The sequence below is a fragment of the Glycine soja genome, chromosome 15 (genome assembly GCF_004193775.1).
Source record: "Glycine soja cultivar W05 chromosome 15, ASM419377v2, whole genome shotgun sequence".
Lineage (NCBI taxonomy): Eukaryota > Viridiplantae > Streptophyta > Magnoliopsida > Fabales > Fabaceae > Glycine > Glycine soja.
In genome coordinates, this window is record NC_041016.1 from 48116965 (window position 1) to 48139049 (window position 22085).

Below are 22085 nucleotides of genomic sequence, written 5' to 3' on the forward strand. Positions count from 1 at the left end.
ACTTTTGTAGTGCTTCTGGTAACAATCCAATTCAAGCGTCCATGCCTTACTATGGAATCATTGAAGATATTTGGGAGCTTGTTTACGGTGCATTTAGAGTGTCTGTCTTCAAGTGTTAGTGGGTAAATAGAAATATCGAAATATGTCAAGACAAAATGAGATTTACTTTAGTAGACCTTCAAAAGGTTGTTTACAACGACGACCCATTCATCATGGCAGCGCAAGCTAGACAAGTATTTTATGTCCAAGATTCGTGCGACTCAAGATGGTCAGTAGTTCTACAAGGGAGAACAACTTGTATTGGTGACCATATTGATGGTTCAACACTTTATCAGCGAGATGTTGGCTTTCTCCCAACAAATGCCTTTCATAAATGGTGAAGATCAGGAGGATGATGTACATACAAATCGTAATGATCATGATGAATGTTTATGAAAAAATATTCCTAGGTAACTGCGTATGAACAAAGTAATGTATATAACATATTGCATAATTGTAATATATTTATGTATTTGGATTCAAACTTGCTCAAATACAAACATTCTCAAATTCAAACATTTAATTCATTTGATTTATTTATATCAATTTTTAAATTATTATCGAATAAAAAAGTGAAGGAAAATAATAATATTTTTTTTCAATATTTTAGGACTAAAGTAACTTGCGGTTGATTTGATTAAATGATGTAATTGCTTACATTGCACCTTAGCTGAATTAAATTAAACGAAAAGTGTCCTATGTTAAAATAAAAAAAATGAAAAAAATATAATATTTTCATGTAGTAAAAAGTGAAAAAAATAGAATAAAAAAAATCTTAAAAGCTTTTTAGTTCCTATAAAATAGAATTTTAATTTTTATTTTAATCTATATTGTCAAATAGTATCATAAACGAATTATGAAATTGATAATATTAATAGTCTATTAACTTATCTTATTTTCAATAAATATGACAGATAATATCAACTATTTACAATATATAGGAACTTAAAAAAAATAATTTATAAAAAAATTACACATGATTACATATCAGATTCCTTGAAAACGTAGAAGTTAATTAAAGATAAATATTCTTGTTATGTTATCACTCAACATTATCTTTGAACAAGAATTACTAAATAAAAAATTAAAACAAAAATCTTTAAAAGATTAAAAAAATCTTATTTTAATTATAAAAAGTCAAAAAGTTATTTAATAGAAGATAAAATTTTAATATTTTTTTGGTAAACCAAAATATATATGTGTGTGAATACAAAGTTAGTTTAAAATAACTGAGTGCACAAGCATTGCAGCTACTACAAAACCATCGTTCCCTCCCACACCCCAGATCAAGGAAGCGCCCCTCACACACCCACCTGCTCCATCCAACCATATAAAACCAAAGTTTGTATATAGCCAGAGGGAGCAAGCTTAGCCATCCAAGTCTATAATACAAGATTCTGGCCACAGAACTCCCACACATCACACTTTAGTTTAATTTAACTTTAAAAAGTTTCTAAGGAAAAAAATTCTAAAATAATTATTGTTTTAGTTTTTAAATATAATATTAATAATTTTTTATTTAAATCTTTTATGATATTAATAGTTTAATAAAATTTATAAATTAATTAATTTTATAAATTTATTTATTTATTTTTATCAATGTAAAATAACTTAAAACAATTATTATTTAAGATGGAGGAAGTAATATTTAACATAATTAAGTACTTACAATTAAACTTCTTTAATTAAGAGGAAACAACTTTGTGCTTGATAATTCCTGATGATATAAAAATAATATATATATATATATATATATATATATATATATATATATATAATATTATATGCTGAAAAGAATTTAAAAAAAATGAAACATTTTGATAAGATCGATAAATGCTAGAAGAAAAAAAGTATGCGTTGCTTACTTTAGTCATGGCATGTTGGGGGAGTGGGGACTCTAGTCAACGTCAAATTTAAACACGGAAGGTCCAGAGCTTGGAAATTATCGTGCTCGTTTAGAAAAGTCAAGGAAGTAAAATGGTAGTATCTAAACTCTAAAGACCCCACATTACGTGAACCAATAAAGCGTGTGTACTAATCTTATTTGGAACTAAAGGCTTAACGATCCAAAGGACAGAATTTTTTTAAATTATTAAATAAGAATAAAATTTAAATTAATATTATGAAAGGAATAAATCGTAGAATAACTTATAAATTTTGAATTGGAAGTTGTACAATATGTTACGATTTTTTTCCATTGAAGTTGTATAAAATAAGATTACCAGACCATAATTTTATGTAGATTCGTGGAAATTCTATAAACTCGACTTGTAAAATCAAATCATAAAATCGTAAGAATTTACTCAATTTAAAAATATATTAATATTTCTATATATAAAATTATAACTAAATATTTAAACCCTAAAATAAATCAAAATAACAAACTTTAACAATAAATCAATAAAGAGAAAACAAACCAAATAATCTCAATTTCTAAGGGTACCAACCAAAAAAATTGGTTCTAATGTTTAATAAACATGGTCAACTCTAATATATTCAAACTAGGACATTATGTAATAGTGATATGTGATATTGTCCTACAAAATTTGTCAATCAACCACCACTTTCACTGTATACAGCAAAGAAGAAAACTAAATCGGAACACATTGTTGATATTTAGTCTTAGATAAACCAACATACTAAGAATAACTTACTATTCCTACACCATTTGCTTATGAGGAAATTTTTTTTTCTAGTTCTAAAACAACAATGAATTGATACTCAAAAATAAAACAATGGTCAATTATTCTTTAATCATACCATACTAACATCCACAGTCAATGTCTGCCTTTTGACCCACAATGTTTCTTGATACACAAAGCCTACAAGGAGTATTTTCAGTCATTTACCAAGACTAATTTCCTTTGAGGCCAATATCTTTCTATGACTGATATGACATACAGGAACTCAATAGAAGCTCCAATAGCAAAAGCAACCCCCCCGAAAATTTGACCAGCCTAGAAACACAAAACACTAATGACAGCAATGAAGAATTTCATGTTTCTATTTTCCTGTGTAGTAAGAAGTTAACAAATCACTTAGCTTGGAATTAAAGTACCATTGGACCCTCAACCTCAAGTGATTCCAAATTTCAATTTATAGAAATGCAAGAGACATTAATACTCTGACAGAAGATCATTTATTCATATCTCATACGTCATTCTACTCAATTAATATTAAAATATTGGAATTTTGACAAATATGAGAAAATCTGCAACTTCCCATTTCCCTAACGATGATAAAATCCAGTACATGACAATCAAAATGTAACAGCAAGAAACACAAGTTAACACACCAAATGACTAGCAAAACTCACACACCAAATGCCAAGGAACATTAATCTTGAAGATGAATAGCAAAACAAAATCACAAAAATAGAAACAAACATTGGTCAGGTAGTGAAGGGATCGAAAAATCCTAGTCTTGAACTCGCACAGTCGCACTCAAACTTCACCGTCGCACACTCGCACTCGAACTTTACCGTCGTGGACTCGCGGTCTCATAGAGCATCCCTTCACTGTCGCACCTCACCGTTGAACTCTGACACGAAACACAACATGGGGAGGAAAAAACTACAAAGAAAATGAAATAACCACTAAGCAGCTACAACATGAACCCACAAATGAGGAAGATAGAAAATGAAGCGTGAACGAAACGACGCCGTTTTGGATTTTTTTTTGCAAACCGACTCAACGCAAACTCATGAGATTACCTTAACTCGCTCAAGTCTGCACAAACTCGACTGAGTCCACTCCGATTTTGATTCTGCTCCCATTTTAACTCGCTAAGGATTTGTGGAATCGTAGAATCATATGATTCTATGATTTAAAATGTGATTTTGATAACCATGGTAAAAAAATATTGACTTCAATTTTTTATTTTTTTTTTCAACATGACTTTAAAGTCATAAGGGAATATTTTTTTTTTCATTGAAGTCGTAAAATAATTTATGATTTTAATTTTTTTTTCAACATGACTTTAAATTTGTAAGGGATTTTTTTCTTTTTCCATTAAAGTCATAAATTATTTTACAACTTCAATTTTTTTCCATGACTTTAAAGTCGTAATGTATTTTTTTAAAATCGTAAATAATTTTTTATTTTAATTATTTAATGAATTAATATATGTTTTCTTTTTTGTTTTATTTAATATTTTCTATATTTTTTTATAATATTTTATTTAATATATTTTCTATATTTTTTTACTAATATTAAGGATTATTATTTGTTTTTTTAAATTAAAAAATAATGTAAAAGACTTAAATATAAATAAAAATATTATAATAAAGGTAATACTCATTGTGTAGAGTTGAAAGATATATTCTTAACAATTATCCATACAAATAAGTTGATGACTAATATTGTTTCTACTTTTTAATTTTATGCTCGTGTTTAATTTGGATTGTTTATTTTATATTAATGTATTATGTTATATTTACTTTAACAACTAATTTTATTATTATATTATTTGTCTGTTGTTAATATTAAAATAATTTACAAAATAAAATTAATTAATATTACTGTACAAAATTATTAATTTACTTAATGATGTAAAAATTAATTATTTTTTAAGAAAATTAATATTATTTGATAAATTATAAGTTAATATTAGTAACAAAACATTTTAATATTTTTGTTAAATAAAGTACATTTTAATATTTTTATTTATATTTAAGTCTTTTGCATTATTTTTTTAATTTACAAAATAAATAATAAACCTTAACATTAATAAAAAAATATAGAAAATATATTAAATAAAAAATATAGAAAATATTAAATAAAACAAAAAAGAAAACATATATTAATTCATTAAATAATTAAAATAAAAACTATTTATAGTTTTTTTTAAAATACCTCACAACTTTAAAGTGGTGCAAAAAAAATAAAAAATTAAAGTCATAAAATAATTTACAACTTTGATGAAAAAGAAAAAAAAAACCCTTATGACTTTTAAGTCGTGTTGGAAAAAAATTGAAGTCGTAAAAATGGAAAAAGAAAAAAAATCCTTACAACTTAGTCATATTGAAAAGAAAAATAAAAAATTGAAGTTATAAAATTTTTTACAATTTCGATGGAAAAAAAAAGTTGTAACATAGTTTACTACTTTCAATTTAGAAGTCGTAGGTTATCCTGCGACTTATCTCTTTCAAGGTATTAATTTTAATTTTACTATCATTTAGTAATTTTTTTTAAAAAATAATTGCCCCCTTTAGGTCGTTTCACCGGAACTAAACTAGAAGATTTAATTATCAGTCACATTTTCATAAGCCAGTGTCTAATTCTCATCCTTATACATAAGCAAGCCTTAACCTAATTCTTTTGCACTACAAATTAGTTTTCTACTTGAATATTCTCTATCCTTCTTTTTTTCTCCTTGAACTTGAATATTCACTATGGCAGATGAGGTGGTTCTACTAGATTTCTGGCCAAGTCCATTTGGGATGAGGGTCAAGATTGCACTTGCTAGAAAAGGGTATCAAATGAGTCCAAAGAAGAGGACTTGAGGAACAAGAGCCCTTTGCTCCTCCAAATGAACCCGATTCACAAGACATCAAACAAGCATTTCTGAAAATTAAAAGAGAAGGGAGTGAAACAATAGTCTTGGGAAATTATGTCTTTAATCAAGAAATAGCTAGGTGTGCATTTCGTCACATGATAGTTCTTCATGAGTATCCATTGTCAATTGTCGATCACGTTGGCTTTAAGGAATTTTGTGCTACTTTGCAACCTTTATTCAAGGGGATTTGTCAAAACACACTAAAAAGTGACATTATGAAGGATTATCATGAAATGAAACAGATTACAATGAAGCTGTTTGCAAAGATTCAAAATTGAGTTGCAATTACTAGTGATATGTAGACTGCTAGCAATCAAAATAAAGACTACATGACTATCACAACTCACTTTATTGATGATTCTATGACACTACAAAGTCGACTTGTGAGGTAATAACACTAAACTATATAAAACACAATTCTTATTATATTATATTATTTTTGTTGTTGGTGATTAGATGATTGAAATTTTTATTTAAAATTTAGGTTCATTTATGTGTATGTTCCTCATACCAGCATAACTCTTGCTGAAGTCTTGGTTCAATGTTTGATGGATTGAAATCTTTATAGGAAACTTTCTACTTTGACTATTGAAAACTGTAGTACAAATGATGTTATGATTGAACGCATTATAGAAAAAATTCTACCTAGGTCTCTTATTTTGGCTGGTCAACAATTTCACATGTGTTGTTGTGCTCATATACTGAATTTAATTGTCAAAGATGGTTTTTCATAATCTCTAATGCCATTGTAAAAGTTAGAGAAAGTGTTAGTTATTGAACAACAACACCCAAAAAAGAAGAGAAATTTATAGAGACGTGGTTAAATGAATATTCCAATTGGGATAAAGTTGATTCTTGATTGCAAAACTAGGTGGAGTTCTACTTTTTTAATGCTTCAAGTAGTCATACCATACCATGATGTCTTTGATTGATTGGCATAGATTCAACACAAAGCTTTGCGTAGTGAGTATGATTGGCTAATGGCAAAGGAGACTTGTGATAGATTGGAAATATTTTATGATGTGACACTCTTATTTTCTGGTTCTTCATATCTAACTGCAAATGTTTTTCCCCCCCAAAGATATGTCAAATTAGATTGGTTTTGATTGAGTGGACTAGCTTTGGTATGGATGTTATTCATGAAATGGTTGAATCTACGATTGTCAAATTTGAGAAATGTTGGGGTGTGATGACCAGGGTGTTGGTTGTAGGTATTGTATTAGACCCGTGTATAAAGTTGACTTGTTGGATTATTTTTCCCTCAAATTTTTGGAGACAAAGCTGAATATGAAAATATAAAGGTAAAAACTATTTGTTAAGAGTTGGTAATAGGGTATCATATGAAATTGGGAGCCAACTTTTTAAGCTAAATATTTAAACCCAAATGTAGTACATGGGGATGTTGTTGGAAGAAAAGACAAAGATGCTTGGAAGTCAGATTTCTCAAAACATCATAATGCAAAGAAAACTAATCCCTCCAATGGTAAAATAGAACTTCATTTCTATTTGAAGGAGACAACATTGCTCGATTCTGATGAACAATTTGACATTTTAGTTTGGTGGAAGACTAATGATTTAAAATGCCTAACTTGCAAATGATTGCAAGAGATTTTCTAGTAATTCTTATCTTAATTGTTCCTTTTGAGTCTTCATTTAGTATATTCGGTCGTATTCTTACTCCACATCGTCATAGATTACATCTACATACTTTGGAGGCATTGGTGTGTCTCCAATATTAGCTTTAGACCGACATGAAAGGTAATTAAATTGATACTTTTAATTAGATATTCATATTAATTACATATTTTAATAAGCTTGTTTTCTTTTTCAGGCTCAACTAAATCGAAGGTGGACAAAACGTTACTCCAAAAAGTATTTATGGAAATAGTTGATGATGTTACTATCTTTATATATATATATATATATATATATATATATATATATATATATATATATATATATATATATATATATATATATATATATCATTCCAATTTTAACAATATCTATTGTTAGTGATTTTAATTTATATGTTTTTTTTTTATTTTAAGGAACAAATGATCAAAGTAAGGTTGTTGAAGAGTAAAGTTGAAGTTGTTTAGATTTATGAAATTGAAGTTGAACTTCTTGTTCTTTTTATTGGATTTATGTTTAAAATAGACTACCATGCAGTTGTGCCTGCCTGTGTCCATTGCCATTCCTACTCCAAAGTTAGCTATGAAATGAACTACCTTATCAACTTCTCAATGAACTGACTAGTCATATATTGTGTTTGTAGTAGGATTATGTGTTAGGTTTCAAAAAAGAATTCTCATTTTTTCCTTATACATCAAGAATCAAAGGTGATTGGTTCTAATATTAATGTGGTCATTATACACTGAAACAATAAAAAAAAATATTTATACTTTCTAAACTATTAGTTGCACTTCTTTATCTGTATGTCAAATTATTTTAATATCAAACAAAATATGTATGTTTCGCATTGATATCTATGTTAGACGGTTATATGTGTTTTTTTTTACACTTTCAAGTTTGATTGTTTAGAAAAGTATATTAATTAAAAAAAAAACTTCTATTAAACAATGTGATATTTTGTGATTAATTGACGGTATGCAACTTTTTTAAATTATAGGTATATATAAATTAAATCCACATAATTTAATTGGTTAATGATGATTCATGGGTTATTATAATCTTTTATACTTATCTTAGTCTGGAATGAAAAAAAGCACATTGCTTATTAAATCCGTGACATGTGGGAAGTGAGTAAAATTATTTTGGCAAAATTGTAAAATTGGTCCCTACTTTATCTTTAATTACGGATTTGGTTTCCCTATAATTTAATTTACAAATTTGGTCCTCAGTTTTATAAATTCCTACAAAATTGGTCCTGGAAGCCCGATTTGGACGCTGACTGTTAACCTCAGACGTTGACTGCCACGTGTTAATGTCACGTGTCAATGCCACATGTCAATGTATGATTGGTTCCCCGTAAAGGCTTCATTTTTTATAGGTAAAATTGCATTTTTGGTCCCTGAGTTTTACTCCAACTTTGATTTTGGTCCCCCTATAGTTTAATTCACACATTTGGTCCCCCAGTTTTATAAATCCCTTTATAAATTGTTTTTGCAAAATTGATCTTTTGAATGGTTTAGCCACTAGTGCTAGAGACATGATAGATCTTGATAAATCTCGCACTTCTTTTTCATCGCAAGTTTTTCACTCACTTGGAGCCCAAAGAAAAATCACTCTTTGTCTCTCTCCCACTTTCGGGGTTATTCAACTTGGGAAAGTGGCGCATGAATTCCAACCTGGGTCTGAAATTTTTAGATATCTTACTTTAACAGGTTCTGTAATAACTTTCTCTTTTTTTTTTCTTTTTTTCCCCATGCGATATTATGTGTATACGACTGCTTAAGTGGCTTATGTAAGCAGTGACATATATATGACAATGATATTTTTGTTTGAAATTTGAAATACAACTTCTCTCGTCATAAAATTTGGCTGAATTTATAAAGGGATTTATAAAATTGGGAGACCAAATTTGTGAAAATTAAATTATAAGGGGACCAAAATCGAAATTGGAGTAAAACTGGGGGACCAAAAATGTAATTTTACCTACAAAAAATAAAGTCTTTACAGGGAACCATTTAGACGTTGACACGTGGCAGTCACACGTGGCATTGACACGTGACAGTCAACGTTTGAGAGGTTAGCGGTCAACATCCAAATCGGACTTTCAGGACCAATTTTGCCGAGATTTACAAAATTGAGGGACAAATTTGTGAATTAAATTATAGAGGGACCAAATCTGAAATTGGAGATAAACTGGAAAACTAAAAGTATAATTTTACCAATTATTTTAAGGTCTAATACGACATGCTTTCGATCAAATTTTGTATCATACGTAATTAACTTGATTTTAGTAAATTGAAAATTAACTTATTTTTAGTAAATTAAAAAAGTATGTTCCCGTGCCCGATTAACCGAGACTAAGGAATGTTGGATCAAGTGGGACTCTAGTCCCAACATCATCACATTTAGATTTGGAAGGAAGGTCCTAGAAAAACAATATATATATGTTTTTAAAGAAGCTAAGAAAAGGAAATAACACCAGAGAAAATTCTAGATATTGTTTGGTTTGAGTATTTTTTTATTTTTGTTTTTTTTAAATAAAATATGTTTTTTTTTTAAATTTAAAAAATATTTTTAAAAATATTTTTGAAAACAGAGTTAAAAATAAAAATAACAAATTAATATATTCAGTGTTTTCCAAAAAAGTAAAAATGTGATGACATTATAGAATACTTTTTTACATATATGTTTCTTAAAATTTTAAAAATAAAAATTATTTTTAAAAAATAAAAAAGAAATCAACATTACACCCAAACGAAATCATTACGAAACAATAGTAGAACTAGTATCTCAATACCCCAGAACGTGTGAACGAAAAATAGCGTTTATTTTAAACTAGAAGACTAGAAGATTACGTATTTGATTATGCAAAGCGGTGCACAAATTACATAATCCAAAGTCCAAAACTCACACTATATATATAAGCAGGACCTAGGCTTCTTCTTTGCACTGCAAATCACTTTTCTACTTTGAGTCTTCTTGATCCTTCTTTTTCTCCTTGAACTCAAACATGGCAGATGAGGTGGTTCTGCTAGATTTCTGGCCAAGTCCATTTGGGATGAGGGTCAGGATTGCACTTGCTGAAAAGGGTATCAAATATGAGTACAAAGAAGAGGACTTGAGGAACAAGAGTCCTCTTCTCCTCCAAATGAACCCGGTTCACAAGAAGATTCCGGTTCTCATCCACAATGGCAAACCCATTTGTGAATCCCTCATTGCTGTTCAGTACATTGAGGAGGTTTGGAATGACAGAAATCCCTTGTTGCCTTCTGACCCTTACCAGAGAGCTCAGGCTAGATTCTGGGCTGATTATGTTGATAAGAAGGTACCCTTCTGTGCTTCAATGCTTATTGATTATTTCATTGTAATTCCTTTACCATTGATTTTAAGTTTTGCTTTTAGTATAGAATGATGCAATTTGGTTGTTTCATTACCATGTTGCTGCCTATTATTAATTCTTACCCTTATTTAGATGCAATCTGGAATATGGGAGATGCATAATGTAAGGAAGATGGTCACCATTAGGATAAAAACAACCACTTTCTTTAGATCCCTTTTTTCCCTAGATTCTCCCCTACCTATATTAAGTGGATCAGCTACTTTCCCTGTTTGAGTGTTTTGTTCTTTTGCTGTTCTTTTCTTTTGGTAAAATATTCCTCTGCCCACTTTAGCAAGATGTAGAATGAAGTATTAGATTATCTTTATAAGTGGATCTAATGTTAAACAAAATGTATTTGTTATCTCTTTATCCTCCCTTTTCTCATTCTTACACTTTATGATCTATTTGCATGTTAATTCTCAATGTCGAATAGATATATGATCTTGGAAGGAAGATTTGGACATCAAAAGGAGAAGAAAAAGAAGCTGCCAAGAAGGAGTTCATAGAAGCCCTTAAATTGTTGGAGGAACAGCTGGGAGACAAGACTTATTTTGGAGGAGACAATCTAGGTTTTGTGGATATAGCGCTTGTTCCATTCTACACTTGGTTCAAAGCCTATGAGACTTTTGGCACCCTCAACATAGAGAGTGAGTGCCCCAAGTTTATTGCTTGGGCCAAGAGGTGCCTTCAGAAAGAAAGCGTTGCCAAGTCTCTTCCTGATCAGCAAAAGGTTTATGAGTTCATTATGGATCTAAGAAAGAAGTTAGGCATTGAGTAGGTTGGAGCTTAATGGCCATTGTGAAGTAGTGGTTTTCCATTGGTCGTTCTTAGCCTTTCAAATAAGTAATATTTGTGTAATAAAAGGCACTTAGATGTGCCAAACTTCGTGCTTTCTGTAGGAATGTGTGGGTTTTGGAAAATCTCTGATGTATCTTTCATGTGTTTGTTGGTTTTGTAATTTTTTTTTGGTATTGTCTTATACTTGAATAATTTGAGACTACTATAATCTCAATTAATCTTCACATGATACTCTGTCGATTATTACTAATTAATTCTTTTTTGTAGCTGGGTGCATCCAAGATGTTGACCAACCAGGTTGTTACAAAAGTTTTTATGAAGTTGTGAACTCACAAGTTTGTTTCCTGTCTTCCTTCTAATTATGTTATTAGTACCAAGAACGCAATAACAGTTTCGTAAATAAGATTCATGAAACAAACACTGTCATCCAGCTACTCAAGTATAAGACAATACAAAAAATCAATTACAAAACCAACACACACATGAAAGATGCATAAGAGGTTTTCCAAAACCTACACATTCCTAATGAAAACATGAAGTTTGGCACATCTAAGTTCCTTTTATTACACAAATATTACTTACTTGAAAGGTTGAGAACCACCAATAGATCAGGATGTTCAGATTATCTAATAGTTTCCCAAGCTTGAGCTTGTGGCTATTGTTCCATACTTGCATTTACCATTGATCTTTGTTTACTGTTATCTCTTTAGGCTAATCATCAAAAGGAGACTTGTTATAACATATATGGCATCAAGTAAATGACAAGAATTTATACAGTTTCCTTTTGACAGTTACTTATTCCGAGTTCTGCTATTCTAAGGGATAATTTTTCATCGTCATTCTGTTTCTTGATGAATGTCTTAGACATGCAAGCTTCTCATGATGGACATGATAACCTTTACTTCAAATTTTAGTATACACCAATACCAAAAGTGTACATTTTCAAGATAGTCAGTCCTACATTCATGATTAAATCTTCGTGCCTAGATTTTGACAAAGTGACTCCATTTTTATTTTTATTATCATTATTATTATTATTGTTTTTAGTTCTGTTTTGTTGTTATCGAATAATAATAAAAATAAATAAATAAAAGACATGTCTCAATTGCGGCTGGATTAGGTGCTGTCATCAAGAGATGACACGCAGACTAAACAACAAGCATAAAAACATCCGTGATAGGGACTTTCCTTTTGGTGAAATAGTTTATTGTCATTTCAAATATCATCCACCTTAACATTCTCTACAAGTTGACTTTCCAATTCCTGTGCCACTCACTTTTGCTTCCAGACTTAGTTTTCTCTCATTGGAGTCTTCTTTCTCAGTAATGGGAGATGAGGTGATTCTGTTGAATTTCTGATGAAGCCCTTATGGAATGAGGGTCCGGATTGCACTAGAGGAAAAGGGCATCAAGTATGAGAATAGAGAAGAGAACCTTAGCAACAAGAGCCCTTTACTCATCCAAATGAACCCAGTTCATAAGAAAATACCAGTTCTCATCCACAATGGCAGACCCATCTGAGTCACTCATTGCTGTGGAGTATATCAATGAGGTTTCCTCTTAGTATTATTATAACTTTAGGCTAACCATAAAAAAACCCTTGTTCTTTTAACATATATGGCATGAATTCAATGAAAAAGATTTATACAGCTTTTTTATGACAGTTACATATGACAAGATCTTCTATTCTAATGGATGATTTCTCATGCTTCATCATTCTGTTTCTTGATCAATTTCTTAGCCACTCAAGCTTCTCATCATTGAACATGATAACCTTAGAGCTCAAATTTGATTATACACCAGTAATAAAGGTGTACCTTTACATGACAGTCAGTACTGCAAGATAAAATTATGCGTAGATTTTGAATAAGTGCTTCCGTTTTTTTTTAATTGTTATTATTAGTGTTATTTTTTAAGTTCTGTTTTTCTGTTCCATTAGCCTTCTGGATAATAATAAATAAATAAAAGAAATGTCTCAGTTGCCGTCTGAATCAGGTGCTGTTATCAAGAAATGACACAGATGAAACAACATGCATAGAAACATCCGTGATAGGGACTTTTCTTTTAGTTTATTGTCATTTCTGATATCATCCAACTCCACATTCTATTCAAGACTCACCAAACATATGTGCCACTCACTTTTTGTTCCAACACTAGTTTTCTTTCATTAGTCTTTCTCAGCAATGGGAGACGAGGTGATTCTGTTGAATTTCTGGTTAAGCCTTTATGGGATGAGGGTCTGGATTGCACTAGAGGAAAAGGGCATCAAGTATGAGAATAGACAAGAGAATATTAGTAACAAGAGCCAGTTACTCTTGCAAATGAACCCAGTTCACAAGAAAATACCAGTTCTCTTCCACAATAGCAGACACATCTGTGATTCACTCATTGCTGTTGAGTATATTGATGAGGTTTGGAATGATCAATCTCCCTTGTTGCCTTCTGATCCTTACCAGAGATCACAGGCTAGATTCTGGTCTAACTATGTTGACACCAAGGTACTTTACTTCTCTACAGTGCTTCTTTATTGTGATTATGATTATTTCTGTTTTTCAATCAGATGAAACTTGAATGTGATCCTATTTATGTTTTTAGTGCTGTTTTTCAATTAGAATTAGAGTTTCACCTTGGTAATCCATCATGACATTTAATGGACACCTTTACTACAGATATTACTGAGATGAAACTCTAATCCAATTCTGATTAGAGAATAGAACCAAAAGTACTTAAGGCAGTTGTTATCAAATAACATTTGTTTGAAAAATGTGAAATTTTCTACTGAACTTCCACTGTGAAATAGATATATGAGATTGCCGTGAGGTTTTGGAATACTAAAGGACAAGAGAAAGAAGCTGCCAGGGAAGAATTTTTGGAGTGCATGAAGTTATTGGAAGAACAACTGGTGGATGAGCCATATTTTGGTGGAAAGAACTTTGGCTTTGTGGATGTTGCACTTGTTTCTTTGTTCAGTTATTTTTATACCTTCACTAGTATATATGGAAATTTAATCAATGAGGAACGGTTTCCCAAAATCATTGCTTGGGCCAATAGGTGTATTCAAAAAGAGTGTGTGTTCAAGTGTTTTCCCGAGGAGCTGAAGGTCAAAGAGCATGTTTCACAGAAGAGAAAGGATTCGAACAGTGAATAGACTATAGAGGGTACCTATAGGAAAATATTGCCTCTATTTACGAAACTGCACTTTGTTGTGCCTTTGGTTTTGCTACTTATAATCTTACAAATAAATATTTGTGACCCAATGCAACATGCCCTTATATTTTAATCAAATTGTATTTAGATGTCATATAAATCATGATATTGATTTGCAAATCCAAGTTATATGGATGCACACTTCTTTAGGCTTAAAGTATAGACAACAACAAAACAATGTGCACAAAGCCACAAATTCATCTTCATAATGGAAATTCATAACAAGTCTTGAAACTGCAATAGGAATGTGTATTAAAGAACATGATGCAGACAAGGCTAAAACTATGTAGTTTTGCTCTTATAGTTAACACGCCTCAGTCTCCAATGCAAATCATCACCGCTAACTCAAGCTATATGTTCGATTTGATATCATCCAAATCAACTTTTGGCTTAGCTATTGCTAATTTTCTTACTTTTATACATGTGTTCACATTGTTAAATATCAGATTTGAAAAAAAAAAACAAAATACTGGAACTTAACAGACATAAAAATAGAGCCACGAGAATTGAAGGTAGAAGGCGATATTTTATAAATGAGGATGCTTATTTATAGGTGTACAAATAATTTGAAATTTGCAAACAAAATCTCAACTTGACTAAAACATAGATATCTATTTGCATTATAATATCTAACTAAAACAGAAAAACAAATATCTGAATCTTTAACAAGAGTAAAGATTATATTATCTTAGAGATAACTCAGTCTCTCACAGTTTTAACACATACTTCAGTGTTCCTTTAGTCCAATATGCAAGAGTTTCATATATGGTTTCCTTCTGCATGCATCTCTTAGCCTAGGAGATAAGTTTTGGACACACTGCCTCCACTTTGATGTTCCCAAGGGTCTCATAAGTATAAAACAAGCCAGAGAAAGGAAAGGGAGCAATATCAACATCAACACTGCCTCCACTTTACATCACTGTTATTGCTTTCTTGGTACAATAGGAATGTAACTAGAAAGAAGAAACAAACTTCAGTTCAGAACATTATTAAGACTTGTAACATCCTGGTTGGTCAACATCTTGTATGTGGCCAGCTAAGGCTAATCATCAAAAATTGACTTGTTCTTTTAATATATATGGGATGAACTCAATGAAAAGGATTTATACAGCTTCCTTTTGACAAACTTCAGTTCAGAACATTATTAAGACTTGTAACATCCTGGTTGGTCAACATCTTGTATGTGGCCAGCTAAGGCTAATCATCAAAAATTGACTTGTTCTTTTAATATATATGGGATGAACTCAATGAAAAGGATTTATACAGCTTCCTTTTGACAGTTGCATCATGCTGTTTCTTGATCAATGTCATAGGAATGCAAGTTTCTCATCATTGAACAACAAACATGATAACCTTAACTTAAAAGTTGAGTATACACCAATACTAAAAGTGTACCTTTTCATGACAGCCAGTTTTACATTCAAGATGAAATCATGCGTAGATTTTGATGAAGTGATTCCATTTTATTACTATTTGTGATATTGTTTGTTGTCCTGTTCTGTTGTTTAATTAGCTGTCCAAATAATAAATAAATAAATGTCTCAATTGCCGTCTGAATCATGTACTGTTATCACGAAATGACACAGATCAAAACAACATGCATAGAAACATCCGTGATAGGGATTTTTTTTATGGAATAGTTTATTTTCATTTCACATATCATCCAACTCCACATTCTCTACAAGTTGACTCGTCCAAACTCTTGTGCCACTCACATTTGCTTCCAGGCTCTAGCATTAGTTTTCTTTCAAGTCTTCTTTCTCAGCAATGGGAGATGAGGTGATTCTGCTGAATTTCTGGTTAAGCCCTTATGGGATGAGGGTCCGGATTGCATTAGAAGAAAAGGGCATCAAGTATGAGAGTAGAGAAGAGGACTTAAGCAACAAGAGCTCTTTACTCCTCCAAATGAACGCAGTTCATAAGAAAATACCAGTTCTCATCCACAATGGCAAACCTGTCTGTGAGTCACTCATTATTGTTGAGTATATTGATGAGGTTTGGAATGATCAATCTCCCTTGTTGCCATCTGATCCTTACCAGAGAAACCAAGCTAGATTCTGGGCTAACTATGTTGACACTAAGGTACTTCTCTCTGATGCATCATTATTATGATTATGATTGTGATTATTTCTGTTTTTTTTCAATCAGATACGACTTAGATGCAATTCTAAATGTACTTTTGTTGTTGTATTTAAATCAGAATGTGTATCACCTCGATAATGTGCATAGACATTTAATGCAAGCCTTTGTTACACATATTACTCAGATGAAACTCCAAGTCTGGTTGGAGAATAACTCCACAATTATGGAACTACGTCTAAGTTTTATCCTTTTCAATCTTGTTATCAAATAACAATTGTTTGAAAAATGTGTGAAATTTGCTACTGAACTTCCTCTATGAAATAGATGTATGAAATTGCCTTGAAGTTTTGGAGAACTGAAGGGGAAGAGAAAGAAGCTGCGAAGGAAGAATTTTCGGAGTGTCTGGAGTTATTTGAAGAACAACTGGGGGACAAACCTTATTTTGGTGGAGACAACCTTGGTCTTGTGGATGTTGTACTTGTTCCATTGATCTGTTATTTTTACGTGTATAATTTATATGGCAATTTCATCAACGAGAACAAGTTCCCGAAAATCATTGCTTGGGCTAAGAGGTGCACTCAAAAAGAGAGTGTTTCAAAGTGTTTTCCTGAGGTGCAGAGGGTCAAAGAGTTTATTTCGCAGAAGAAAAAGAATTTGAACAGTGAGTAGACTAGAGGAAGGGTGCTGTGCTGCCTATAGGAAAATATTGCCTCTAGTTACATGTGTGCTCTATCTTATGAATAATAGCATTACAAAACTGCACTTAGATGTGCTTTTGGCTTTGGTTGCTACTTATGCTTTTTCTAATGGATATTTGTGGCCTTATGCAACATGTACTTTTATTTTTATCAAATTGTATTTAGATGTCATACGAATCATGACATTGGTTTGCAAGTCAAAGTTATATGAATGTATATATTCTAGGCTAAGAGTATATACAAAACGATGTGCACAAAGCCATTCCGTGAAGAGATCTTCATAATGGAAATTCAGTCAGAAGTCTTGAAAATACAATAAGAATGTGCATTAAAGAATATAAGTACACGGCAATGACAAGGCTAGAACCATGTGGTTTTGTTCTTACAGTTCACACACCTCAGTGTCTAATGCAAATTGTCACCACCAACTAAAACTTGCCGAGAAACTAAAAAACTGAAACTTGCTTGAGATAAAAATTGAGGCATAAGAATTGAAGATAGAAGGCAATATTTCATAAATGAGAATGCCTATTTATACACTTAGAGCCAATTTGAAATTTATAATAATTTTGAAATTTGCTAAAAAAAACCTCAACTACTTGAGATTTTATTGGGATCACAATAGCTAACTAATATAAAAATAACTAACAGAATCTGTAGTACTAGGTCTATCTCACAGGCAAACTCTCACAGCTTTAACAAACACTTCACAGTGTTCCCTTAGTTCAATATAAATTTGTTCTTATAATCCAAAACAGCCTCATAAACCTCCCTCTCATCTGCAAGAGTTTCAGATACACTTTCCTTCTGCATGCATCTCTTGGCCCAGGAGATAAGTTTTGGATACTCTCCCTCCACTTTGAAGTTTCCAAAAGTCTCATAAGTATAAAACCAGCAATAGAAAGGAATAAGAGCAACATCAACAAACCCAAATGTGTCACCCCCAAAATAAGGCTTGTCTCCAAGAAACTCCTCCAATTGCTTTAAGCTCTCTAGGAAGTCCTTTTTTGCCACCTCTTTCTCATCTCCCTTTGAAATCCAAACTCTCTTAGAAGCATGATACACCTGCATTTCTTAGCACATAAGTTGTTAGTTTGTTACTAATAACTTTCTAGAACATACATGTTATATATAATAATTCGTATGCTCAAATTATGAAATCTACCTTCTGATCTACAAAATCAGCCCAGAACCTGGCTTGAGCTTTGTGGTAGGGATCAGAGGGAAGCAAAGGACAATTGTTGTCCCAAACCATATCAATATACTCAACAATTATGAGGGACTCACAGATAGGTCTTCCATGATGTATGAGAACTGGAATCTTCTTGTGAATTGGGTTCATTTCTTGAAGCAAAGTACTCTTGTTGGTGAGATCTTGTTCCATGTACTCATATTTGATTCCTTTCTCTGCCAAAGCTATCTTAACTCTCATCTCAAACATACTGAACCGTGCACCCAACAAAACCACCTTGGCTTCTTCCTCCATTGCATTAGGCAACAACTGCACTGAGAAAGTGAAGTGAACAAATATCTGGGAGTTTAGTTATCTTTAGTCCAATAGAAGAGATAATGATATCAATCAAGTAACGTCAAGTGAATGGTTTGATTATACACGGCACTTTGAAAGTATCTGTAATTAATTAAAAATAATTTATTTTAATATACTTTTTTTCTTTAACATTTTAATGATATTTATAGGAAGATGAAAAAAAAAAACTACATACATAAATTCAAATAAACTCTTCCGTATACCCAGCAAAAATTGGAAGAAAACACATTTCACGAGAGAAAATGTTTACTCTTTCTTTGCCAATATAATATTTGTAAGGAATTTATGTATCAGAGATAACCGACGCCATGCAACTTCCATAAATATCCTAATAGCACGAAATAAAATAAAAAATTAAAATTATCAAATAAAAAATACTACTTTTTTATTTTAAGAACACGAAAATATTGGAGAATCACTTTAAAATAATTTAAAATATTTAATAAGAAGCATAAAATGCTCCTAAATTACGTTTTTAGGCACTGTTTATCAAAACTCATAAAGCAACTAGATATTGTCTCACAAGTCAAAGGAAAAGGTGAAAGGTCAGAAAGGGGGCTGGGGCTGGGGCTGCCGGTTGGGCAAATAGATTTTAGTTCACAAGTTTTTTTTTTTCACATTTTTTTATGGATTTTAGATTACTGCCATAACTCCTCAATATTGTTTATTTTAAAAATATTTTAAGTTTTACTTATTTAATTAAAATAAAAACATGAGAATTTTTATAAAAGAATATATATATGAAAAATTATGAGAATACATAGATAGACACAAATCCAACAATTAAATAAAGGTTAAAGAGCATAAAACACGACAATTCTAGATTAACTGAAAAGAACGCGGTGAGCTCTAATGACAAACATATGCAAGTATCTAAGAATATTCCTTATAATTTCTATCCAACCATCAATAAATAGATAAACTAATTTTCTCTTTCATAGTAACTCTGTCAATAACATATTTTGGATTATTCAAATATTCGATCGCAGCAAGAAATTCTCTTATGGCAAAATAAATAATTTATTTAAAAGTTACAACCTGATTAGACACTTCTTATTAGGAGTACTTTTAGATATTATATATGATAACTGTTGTCATTAAAAAAAGAAAAGATACAAGCAACTAAAGTGCAAAACATGGTATATAATAGTTATGAATATCTTTGTTTTGTATATGGTACCATTGCAATGTTAAAGAAGACTAAAATAACAAAGAACAGTAGTCAAACTCATAAGTAAGCAACTGAAGATTTTACATTGTGATTCTGTATTCTATGGTGCTTCATTAGCAATTTTGACTACAAAGGTCTCTGTGTTTAGAGCCAACTGATAGGTGAAAGAAAGAGTTCCTTAATTTCGAGGACAAGAAGGCCTCCTAAGCAATATGGAGAGAATTATTAGAATATTGATTTGCTGCCTCTTTTCTTCTCTATAGCAACTATTGGTTCAAATCACTATGACACTGCAAAGCAAGATCAAAGCTAGAAAGGAAGGATATAATCACACACACAGACACAAGGCACAAAACTGAATGTTGTTATTACTCTTCTTCTCTCAATATTGGCTTTGTATATTACATTACTCTCTCTCACTGCCTATGACAAACATGCACGGGATATATATAGCAGTAACCCCAGCAGTTATAACATCCATGGCAGTTAAGGCAGTTACAAAACAGAAAAGTAGAGGCACCAATACAACAATCTCCACCTTGACTCTACATTTCTAAGAGCACTAATCTCAGCCAAATCCTACCAAGCCTAAGCACTTCTCAAATTTATCCCTTGGCAGAGATTTAGTTAACATATCAGCTGGATTGTCTTTAGATGCAATCTTCACAATTTTGATTACTCCTGATTCCACCACTTCACGAATGAAATGAAGCTTTATATCAATGTGTTTGGTCCTTGTATGGTACATCTGATGATTGGCCAAATGAATAGCACTTTGGCTATCACAATGTATCTGGATAGTCTCTTGTTCAATCCCCAATTCATGCAGCATCCCTTTCAGCCATATACCTTCCTTCACTCCTTTAGCCAAGGCATTATACTCAGCTTCAGTGGTGGATAGAGCTACAATTGACTGGAGGTTTGATTTCCAGCTAACTGTAGTTCCAAACAAAGTAAATACGTATCTTGACAATTATTTCCTTGTGTCCAAGAACCCTGCAAAATCTACATCCACAAACCATTCAATCACTGTTCCATCTTGAGAGTTTTTTTGATACAGTAAGCCTGAGTCCAGAGTTCCATTTATATATCTCAATATCCACTTTAAAGCCTCCTAGTGTGCTTGACCAGATTCCACCATGAACCTACTGACAACACTCATAGCATGAGCCAAGTCTGGTCTTGTACAGACCATTCCATACATGATGCTTCCAACCCCACTAGTGTAGGGAACTACATCCATCTTCTTCCTATCATCATCTGATATTGGACCTTGGCTTTTCGAGAGCTTCATGTGTTGCCCCATAGGTGTGCTCACAAGTTTGGACTGATGCATCCTAAACCTCTCCACTACCTTATGCATATAGGCTTGTTGGGATAATAGCAAAGTTCCTTTCAGCTGATCTCTTTTAATATCAACACCAAGGATTCGCCTAGCTTCCCCAAGATCCTTCATCTCGAATTCTGAGTTCAGCCTTGACTTTAGGTCATCGATCATACATTTGTTGCAGCTAGCCACCAAGATGTCATCTACATACAACAGGAGATATAGATAATCCTCTTGGTGCAGAACATAAACACAGTTATCATAGCTACTTCTCTTGAACTCCATCTTTATCAAGAAATCATCAAATTTCTTGTACCATTGCCTTGGGCTTTGTTTCAGGCCATATAAGGATTTTTGCAGGAAGCATACCCTATCATCCACAGCAAAACCTTCTGGTTGCCTCATGTAAATGGTTTCCTCCAAGTTTCCATGTAAGAAGGCTGTCTTGACATCCAATTGTTCCAAGTGTAGCTTGAATTGGTTGGCATTTGACATCAAGATTATGATAGAGCAATGCTTTACCATAGGTGCAAATATCTCATTGTAATTCACACCCTTAACTTGAGTAAATCCTTTAGCCACCAACCTTGCTTTGTATCTTGTCTTCTGAACCCCTGGAATTTCACCTTTCCTTTTGAAGATCCA

At 31.7% G+C, this 22085-nt stretch overlaps 4 protein-coding genes across 4 annotated transcripts; 3 read left to right on the forward strand and 1 right to left on the reverse strand.

Moving 5' to 3' along the window:
- Window positions 1–10001: 10001 nt before the first annotated feature.
- Window positions 10002–11638, forward strand: LOC114388527 (probable glutathione S-transferase). Its single transcript, XM_028349059.1, has 2 exons — window positions 10002–10555; window positions 11043–11638. Exons 1-2 carry the CDS (start codon window positions 10241–10243, stop codon window positions 11385–11387), a joined length of 660 nt encoding a protein of 219 aa, XP_028204860.1. The 5' UTR covers window positions 10002–10240; the 3' UTR covers window positions 11388–11638.
- Window positions 11639–11764: 126 nt separating this feature from the next.
- Window positions 11765–15210, forward strand: LOC114388526 (probable glutathione S-transferase parC). Its single transcript, XM_028349058.1, has 2 exons — window positions 11765–13904; window positions 14207–15210. Exons 1-2 carry the CDS (start codon window positions 13590–13592, stop codon window positions 14552–14554), a joined length of 663 nt encoding a protein of 220 aa, XP_028204859.1. The 5' UTR covers window positions 11765–13589; the 3' UTR covers window positions 14555–15210.
- A 463-nt stretch (window positions 15211–15673) lies between these two features.
- Window positions 15674–17525, forward strand: LOC114388528 (probable glutathione S-transferase). Its single transcript, XM_028349060.1, has 2 exons — window positions 15674–16695; window positions 17020–17525. The coding sequence occupies exons 1-2, from the start codon at window positions 16381–16383 to the stop codon at window positions 17362–17364; spliced, it is 660 nt and encodes a 219-aa protein (XP_028204861.1). The 5' UTR covers window positions 15674–16380; the 3' UTR covers window positions 17365–17525.
- Window positions 17526–17697: 172 nt separating this feature from the next.
- On the reverse strand, window positions 17698–18954 carry LOC114388525 (probable glutathione S-transferase). Its single transcript, XM_028349057.1, has 2 exons — window positions 18559–18954; window positions 17698–18458 (listed from the first exon to the last, which is right to left on the reverse strand). The coding sequence occupies exons 1-2, from the start codon at window positions 18877–18879 to the stop codon at window positions 18114–18116; spliced, it is 666 nt and encodes a 221-aa protein (XP_028204858.1). The 5' UTR covers window positions 18880–18954; the 3' UTR covers window positions 17698–18113.
- Between the last annotated feature and the right edge of the window lie 3131 nt (window positions 18955–22085).

Excerpts from the sequence above, each read along its gene's own strand:
- LOC114388527 (XM_028349059.1), top strand. The coding sequence starts at position 10,241 with ATGGCAGATGAGGTGGTTCTGCTAGATTTCTGGCCAAGTCCATTTGGG. Across the intron at positions 10,556-11,042 it reads CTGATTATGTTGATAAGAAG|ATATATGATCTTGGAAGGAA; the intron begins GTACCCTTCTGT and ends AATGTCGAATAG.
- LOC114388526 (XM_028349058.1), top strand. The coding sequence starts at position 13,590 with ATGGGAGACGAGGTGATTCTGTTGAATTTCTGGTTAAGCCTTTATGGG. Across the intron at positions 13,905-14,206 it reads CTAACTATGTTGACACCAAG|ATATATGAGATTGCCGTGAG; the intron begins GTACTTTACTTC and ends ACTGTGAAATAG.
- LOC114388528 (XM_028349060.1), top strand. The coding sequence starts at position 16,381 with ATGGGAGATGAGGTGATTCTGCTGAATTTCTGGTTAAGCCCTTATGGG. Across the intron at positions 16,696-17,019 it reads CTAACTATGTTGACACTAAG|ATGTATGAAATTGCCTTGAA; the intron begins GTACTTCTCTCT and ends TCTATGAAATAG.
- LOC114388525 (XM_028349057.1), bottom strand. The coding sequence starts at position 18,879 with ATGGAGGAAGAAGCCAAGGTGGTTTTGTTGGGTGCACGGTTCAGTATG. Across the intron at positions 18,459-18,558 it reads CTGATTTTGTAGATCAGAAG|GTGTATCATGCTTCTAAGAG; the intron begins GTAGATTTCATA and ends TAAGAAATGCAG.